Here is an 8,001-nt window from a genome sequence, read left to right on the forward strand (position 1 = left end):
CAAATAAATTAAAATCCAACCCGTCAAAAAACCCAGAAAACAACCATATTAAACCATTTTAACAATAGCACTAAAGATATTTAACTTGACTAAATAAAACTAAGGTTGAATATCTTATCGACAAAAAAATTCAATTGAAAGAAGTCATGAAAAATAAATAAGAGAAACTATAGAATAATGATTCATATACAATATAAAAAATATTTTTGAAAAAATGCAGAGGAATAAAATTATAGGAATGAAAAGGAAAATTATTCCTCATCAATTTTGGGGAGTAACAAATTTGTTTTATATTCCTCTAGAATAAAAGGAATGAGAAGAAATGAAAAGAAAAAATCATTCCTTATAAATGGTAAAATAAAAAAGGAATAACAAGAAATGCATTATTCTTTTTCATTCTTTGGTCACCAGTTAGATCCTTAGGGCAACATTATCGGTGGTGGGGGGAGGGTCCTTACGCGTGGGCCCCACCACCTTTTCTCAATTATTGTGTCTAATGTCCCAAAATAAGAAACGTTTGCACTGAGTCCTTAGCACTGTTTGCGGGCCCAACGACACGTGGCGGCCCGCGATTGGTTTAATTTTTTTTTTTTTTTTAAACCAGAAAACAAAAAAAACAAAAAATTTAAGGACCAAAAAAACGTTTTGACCGATAATGTTGCCCTTAGACTTTCAAATTGGATGTAAAAAAAGTTAAACTTCCAAATCAAACATTGTGTTATATAATTAACTGACATTCCGCGCGTAGCGCGAAAAAACCACTAGTAAACCATAATATATACATGTTTGCACAACTTTTTTTTTTGGACGTCGAAAGGCAATTCTATTACACAAACTTGAGGTGATCTGGGTAACCAAATCGGAATAGAACAACCAATAAAATGTAACTCTTTATGAAAAGATCTAGTAGTCTTAGCTAAAAAATCTAAAATTTGACTGCGCGCCCGAGGAACATGAATGATGTTGAAGTCCTGAAAGCATATCTGTAACGTCTCTATCCTCTCCTATTCCGTTACAAAGATTGGCCAAGCCTGAGGGTCCTTTATCATTGCAATCAGCTCCTTACAGTCTGTCCCGAAGCTCTGGCATGTTGAATGTTGAAGCATATTCTCCATCGCCCATCGCAGTGCTTCTACTTCCGAATGCAAGGCTAATTCGCGTCGAGTGAAATTTCTTGTCCCCATAAATTGAATGTTCCCAGCACTGTCCATTCATACCCATCCGCATCCACTAAAGTGAGCAGAAGATGTCCAAGATCCATCTAACAAGCAAATATTACCCAAGCTTATGACTTGGGATTCCTCAGGATTGTTATCTTGTACCACTGGTTGTACCACTTCATTGGCATCAAACCAGGCTTGAAATTCACTTTCTGCATGGTGAACTAGCTCCAAAGAATCTCTGTCTTTACCCCTGAAAAGTTTTTCGTTCCTACCCTTCCAAATATACCATATTATCCGAAGATAAGGATCCATGTCTTGCTCTGGCTCGATAATGTTGTTTTTCCTCCAGAATAAGTAGTCCATATTTGTGTAGACGCTTGATACCGGAAAAATATATGGGCTTGTTGGAGTTGATGATAATGACCAAACTTGGAAAGTTGGCGGACATTCCAAAATGGCATGGGTGTCTCCTCTAGTTCTCCACATCTTGGGCAGTAGTTGTCACACCTCATATTGCGTCTTGTTAAGTTCCTCGTTACTGCCACATGACCAGTTAACAATTTCCATATAAGATGGCATATCTACGTAGGCGCCTTTAAGTTCCAAGCAAAAGCCTGGAGCTTAGTGATGCTTGGCTCCAAAACTTCCTTTTCTTCCGCTGTCTTTAATAAATTCTGAGCCACCCAATATCCAGATTTGATCGTGTATTGGTCATTCCTTGTGTAGTTCCAGCAGAATGTATCACGGCGATGAGTTGAGCTTATGGTCAAACTCCTTATGAGTGGTATGTCCTCAGGATTAACATAGTTCTCCAATAGACCAACATCCCAATCCTTCGATCCCTGATCAATGAGATCGCTGACACTCATATTAGGATGCATAACTGGCCAAGAGGGGCAGCTGATCTCGCAGCACTACAGGAAATAAGGGTAGTAATAGCGGACGAAAAACGCTATGAGTCATGAATAATAGCGCTTCTTTGTCCGCTCTGACAGCGCCCGTTATAATAAGTCCGACACTTTTGATAACGGATTTTTCGAATGCTATAGTTTAATAAACAACAATAGCAAATGTTTTGTGTTATTAATTTGTTTTTAATTATCCAAAAATTTATTAAAAATAATTATCAAACCAAACCAAATTAAAATAAAAAATAAAAAAACTACACCTAAACATAATTCGTAATTAAATAATTCAAAATTAAATCAAAAATTAATTCATAAAAATTAAATTTTATTTATTAATTAAGATCAGTATACAATAATTGGTTTACAATTAATAATCAGTTCATTTCATAACATTGGTTTACAAACAAACCCGGATTATTAAACTAACCATGTCTAAACCAAACCTAATAAACCAACCAATACTAAACCTAATCTACGCCACTTTGTTGTCGCCTTCCTCTTCCATCTTCTTCGTCTTCCCTCCTTACGTCTCTGTCTTCTCCCTCTTTCTCTTTTTATTCTTCTTGCTCGGCTCATCTACACCAGCACATCTTCTTCATATCCGGCTTCTTCCTGTAATAAGAACAAAAAAATCAAAAATCAAATTAATTTCGAAATCTAAAACTTAAACTCCAAACTTTTAAACAAATCAGAAACTGGTCACATTGAAACTCAGATCCTAAACAGCTCATATTAATTTCGAATTGTCTTAAACTTAACAGTATCCATTGAAATAAGATCAATCATAAACTGAAACAAATTATCAATCTTCTCAAACCCAAACAGAAACAGATAAGACAGATTCTACACAAGCAAATACAGATCTGATTTTTCTGCAAGAATATGATAACTCTAAACTCAGAAAGTTTCAGACTGTTTACCCTTCCGTTGGAAGAAGCTTCACACCGGACAACGAACGGACGATGCTCAAGCCTCTATGTGAGCCTCGCGCTCTGGTTCAGTTTCAGTGATGAGAGAAAGAAGAAAATTTTTGAGAAGGAGTCGACCATAATCATCATAGAGAAGACGAGATCTTTACTTTCGAAAAGGAGTCGATATGCATCGCTTACTCTCTCTCTCTCCCTCTCTCTCTCTCTCTCTCTCTCTCTCTCTCTCTCTCTCTCTCTCTCTCTCTCTCTCTCTCTCTCTCTCTCTCTCTCTCTCTCTCTCTCTCTCTCTCTCTCTATCCCTCTCAAACAGGAGATCTGCTCAAATCTCGGAAAATAATTTAAAAAAAATTAATGAACAATTAATCTCAGTCGTTGATTCATTATCATCCAAGGTTGCAAAATGGTGATCCATGCCAAACCAATAGAAAAAAGGGTGAGTATTGATAAAAGTTTGATTTTGGTCCTTTGATTCTGAATCAATCAATGGCTCAAACGAAAAAAAGTATAAAATTATCTTTTTTGTATGTATAATTATTATAAAATTATTGAAAGTTTGAAATTTATATTATGTATATGGGAAATTTATGTATATATGATATTAAATGTTTGAAAATAGTATTCGGGGTTAAGATGAATAGTGTTAAAATTTAGATTTAAGTTTAAAGATAAATGGTTTAAAATGTTGAATGGTTCAATATCTAGAAGATTAGCTAAAACTTTTATTTCATTAAGAAATTAAGTTATACATTTACATTTATAAAAATAATGATATAAGATTAATAACATTATTAGTTTTCACTTTGTAGATAAATTTTAAATTGAGTAAAAGTAATGATGTAAGAATAATAAAATTAAGTGAGTTTAGGGTTTGGAACATAGTGTTTTGGGTTTAGATTTAGAGTTGTGTATATGGTTTGAATTTTAGAATAGACTTGGAGTTTAAGTTTAAAAATTATATTATAAGTTTGAAAAGATTAGATTTATGACTTAGTATGTAGGGTTTAAGTTTGGGGTTTAAGGTATTAGATTTAGGGTATAGATTTAAAATTTAGTGTTTGAGGTTTAAAATAGAAATTTGAGATTAAATTTCTAAATTATTAAATTTTGTGTTTAAGTTTAAGATTGAAGTTTTAAAAATTTATGTTTAGGGGTTTAAACCCTATAATTGTGTGTATATATATATATATATATATATCATTCTTTTAGGGTTTGAGATTTATAATGAAATTTGAGGATAAAATTTTAAAAGATTAGATTTTTAGTCTTTGGGGTTTGGAGTTTACACTCTAATAAAATACAAATAAATAATAAAATACCATATGTTTTTCATTAAAGATCCAAAACAAACAAGGATTTGAGATAACTAATATGACAATATTTCTAAGTACATTTTGTTATAGCTAACTCTACATTCAACTTCTCAAGAGCTGTATACGTTAACATTCAATCTCAAACTCTAATCTCTGCTCCCATGTCATCTTCTCCAAGACCATCATCCTCAATTATGTGCTTCACCATTTAATTTTTCATGAGCTTCTCTGCCTCGTGTTCTGCTTCTAACTCCGTCTTGTACCTGTCTCAATGCTGCTGCATCTCCGTCTCATCTCCGACTCATGGACTCATGGTGTGACCTTATGCAAGACCGCGGCTTTCACAACCTTCTCCTCTCTTCTTGATGTCCCTCCTAGGTGTAGTTATCTTCTCCCTGTGACAAAACCAAGACCACCAAACATTCAGACCCAACAGAATAATAGTAACTAGTACCAAACAGCTCCGAAAGAAGACCAACCTTGTCTTAAGAGCAAGTTTTCAACTCGTCTGAGTCATTGTAGTCAGTCTTTGTTTGATCTTGTGTTGTAATAACTTAGGCCAATACAACTACCACACACTTGTAGAACCTAAAATCTACACTAAGTATTTGATAGTGATCGGGAGTTTGATCTAGGGAAGACAAATGATGTAGGCAACGATATCTTTAGAACACAACGATGTAAACAGTTTCCAGTAGGTAAAAATGGACTTTATTGATGAATAAAATAGAATACAATGAGTTGAACTATATCCAATGATACAATTGAGATCGGTAAAGAAAGAATCTAAGATCGGGATGGAAACAAGGTCGATGTATGTGTCTAGCTCTCTCTAGGGTTTTCAACATGTCCTCATTCATGTCCCTTCATCTTCTTTTATAGTGTGTCGACCTCGTGACCTTCATAACTGGTCCACGATCTCTGGGGCTGCTCAGCGATCTCCGGGACCATGAAGTCTTTGTTTTCGAGCCCAATTGCTTGCTATGGGCTTTAGTTCCTTACGTCCCATATCTTTGGTCGCGGCCCATTAACGTACTGATCGAAATTGGGTCCAACATTTGTCTCCCAGCCTTTTTGGTTTATTTGGGAAACAGAAAGGGCAAAAACTGTCGTTAACTAGCGGCGTCGCGATTCTCGGGAAGTGGGATGTCACGCGCATCAGCTTGATTTGACTTGTCGGCCATTTTCGAATCGTGCGGTTGAGATCGAGAGTTCGTGGCCGGTTAATCTTTAGCATTTCGGGAACCTTTTATATATATATATATATATATATATTATAATTTACTGAATAGATCGTCTTCTTCGATACTACGATCCTTCTTTCTCTTTCATCGTCTTTCTCTTGGTATTTTCTTTTCTCTGTTTCGAATCTATGGCGAACGAAAAATTCGGTCCTCATCTCCCAACGATCATCGAGGCGAGAGATATCGAGATCCTTTACGAGCTCTGGGGAATCGACTATGCCGTTGAGATCGAAGCACCTGAAGATGGCGAAACTCCGGAGACTGTGAGGCCGGGGCATTATGGGGCCTACACGTCGCATTTCCAAGACAGAGGTTTCTCATTTCCTCTTCCTCACTTCCTTCTCGAGGCGCTTGCGGAGCTTGGGATGGCTTTTGCCCAGATGGCGCCTAATTTTTGGCGCTATTTCTTGTCTTCGTGGATCCGAGCTAGGGAAGAGGGTCTCAGGTTCGGTCTCGAGGAGTTGAAACAGCGGTTTTCTATTAGGAGGAACAGTGGCTTCCCCGGAACAATGATTCTTGCTCCTCGGGCTGGCCGTTCTATTATAGACGGTATTCCTAACAGGGATGACCGGTGGAGGGAGAAATTTTTTGTTTTTAAGATTAATCCGGCGTCGGTGGGGGATTTTGAATTCGAGAGGATCCCTAGGGAGTGGTCCAGCGAGATTGGTGGGTTTTCTGAGTTTCTTCTTTTCTTTGTTCTACTTCTCGAAAAGAGTTTTACTCTTCGATTGCTTTTGGCGTTCTTTAACTTCTCTCTGCTTATTTGTAGAACCCTTCGGTTCTGGGCCAATGACTCCCGAGCTTTGGGGGTTAATCGCCACTTTGCGGCGGGGTAGCCCTCGATGGCTCGCATTCACCGTAGATCGAAATCGAGCTGCTTACGCTCTTCCGCCGGGTGAAAATCATGCTACTCCCATTGGCTCGGTGGTACCTATTCGACCGGGAAAGGGTCGTCGCGATAAGAGTAAGCTGAACTTCTTTGGTTTGAAAAGATTCGAATGTCTATGCGTCGCTCAATTTTCCAAATATGTTTTGTTCAGGGGGGAGGGAGAAGGAGGTGCTACCCGACCGTCCTAACGAGTCTTCCGAGGTCGGGTCGTGGACCGATCCTTAGGTCGAGGTTGCGGACTCAATCTCCTTATCTTTTGGTTAGGCCGGTTTCGATCGCCGTTCCCGTTTGTGGGGCTCAAAGGGCGCCGAACACTTCAACTGGTTCTGTCGGTGATCGAGCTCTCGATGATGAGATCGATTCGCCGACTCACCAACGCCGACGTCGATCCCTAGAAGAGATTAATTCGGTGAGTTCTAATTCCCCGAGCTCGGAGCCTCCTCTGCCGTTACGAGCTTCTGGCGAAGGTACTTCGCAGGTCGACCCGAGCGCTTGTCTTCCTGACGTGCAGGAGACCTCTTCGTGGATATTTTCGTATGACGACGAGGTACCAATCCTTGAGAATCCTGAAGGTGTTGCTTCTATTTGGCGCAAGATCAGAGAGAAGGGATGCGAGCTTCCTTCCCTAGATAATATGCGTGAGCGTGACATTTACGTGCGAATGGCGATCGTGAATGCCAAGGTAATCTGTCTCGCGATTGCTTCTTATGTTATGTCGGGTTGACTGATAACTGGCCGAGCTCTGTTTTTCCTTTTGCTTAGGTTATGGAGGTGAGCAACGAATACGCCGCTTTGATGGAGTAGCGCTTGGCTGACTTTCCGAGCAAGAGGAGGTCGGGAATCATCTTCTCACGATTCAACAGCTCCGGGGTGAGTTGGAGACCGTTCGAGCAACAGAGAAGCAGCGCGAAGTCGAGGTCGAGGGATTGAAGGGGAAATTGGTTGCTGCCGAGGCGGAGAAGGTTGCTCTCCAGACTGACCTTGACTTGATGAAGGAGAAGCATAGGCGGGACATTGAAGGTTGCAAGGCGACAGCTCTCAAGGAACGCAGTCTTGCTCGTCGGTCTCTTGCCCAAGAGTACGACGCGGTTCTTGCCGTGGTGAAGGATAAGCTCTAGAAGAAGAAGGAGGAGACGGCTGCAGAAATTCGCTTGTAGGAGGTGCGAGCTCGTATTGCGGCTTTGGCCGAATACAGCGAAGGTGGTTTTGAGCTCGATGAGGAATTGGAGCGTCTTAAAGATCGGGAGATCTCGCTTGATCTTGATTATGGTGTTGCCTCTGTGTCGGATCCTTCCCTTAGTCGTCTCGATCTTCCTTAGGTTTCTGGTGATTCGGTTGATCAAGAATGACGCGAGAGTTAACCTGTTTTGTTTTTGGAGTTTGTAGTTTTTGTTGTGTTTTTACTTTATCTTTTGGTTTGTTTAAGAAACATAAATATGTCTTGAAAAATGGATTATCAGGTTAATACCTTTCCTAATCGAATGTTTTTAACTTTAGCTTCATTGAGCTTATTCTTTTTAATATTTAAAAGGTGTGTGTAGAACAGAGACTGATCAGA

The 8,001-nt window shown here is 39.1% G+C and overlaps 1 protein-coding gene across 1 annotated transcript; it reads left to right on the top strand.

Annotated features, from left to right (window-relative positions):
- Positions 1-5,682: 5,682 nt before the first annotated feature.
- Positions 5,683-7,561, top strand: LOC106436095. Its single transcript, XM_048748820.1, has 5 exons — positions 5,683-6,220; positions 6,324-6,481; positions 6,595-7,125; positions 7,206-7,214; positions 7,307-7,561. Exons 1-5 carry the CDS (start codon positions 5,683-5,685, stop codon positions 7,559-7,561), a joined length of 1,491 nt encoding a protein of 496 aa, XP_048604777.1.
- Positions 7,562-8,001: the final 440 nt, after the last annotated feature.

Source organism: Brassica napus, chromosome C2 (genome assembly GCF_020379485.1).
Source record: "Brassica napus cultivar Da-Ae chromosome C2, Da-Ae, whole genome shotgun sequence".
NCBI lineage: Eukaryota > Viridiplantae > Streptophyta > Magnoliopsida > Brassicales > Brassicaceae > Brassica > Brassica napus.

Coding starts and splice junctions, on each gene's coding strand:
- LOC106436095 (XM_048748820.1), top strand. CDS start 5,683: ATGGCGAACGAAAAATTCGGTCCTCATCTCCCAACGATCATCGAGGCG. Junction 6,221..6,323: donor GGAGTGGTCCAGCGAGATTG/GTGGGTTTTCTG, acceptor GCTTATTTGTAG/AACCCTTCGGTTCTGGGCCA. Junction 6,482..6,594: donor CTACTCCCATTGGCTCGGTG/GTACCTATTCGA, acceptor TGTTTTGTTCAG/GGGGGAGGGAGAAGGAGGTG.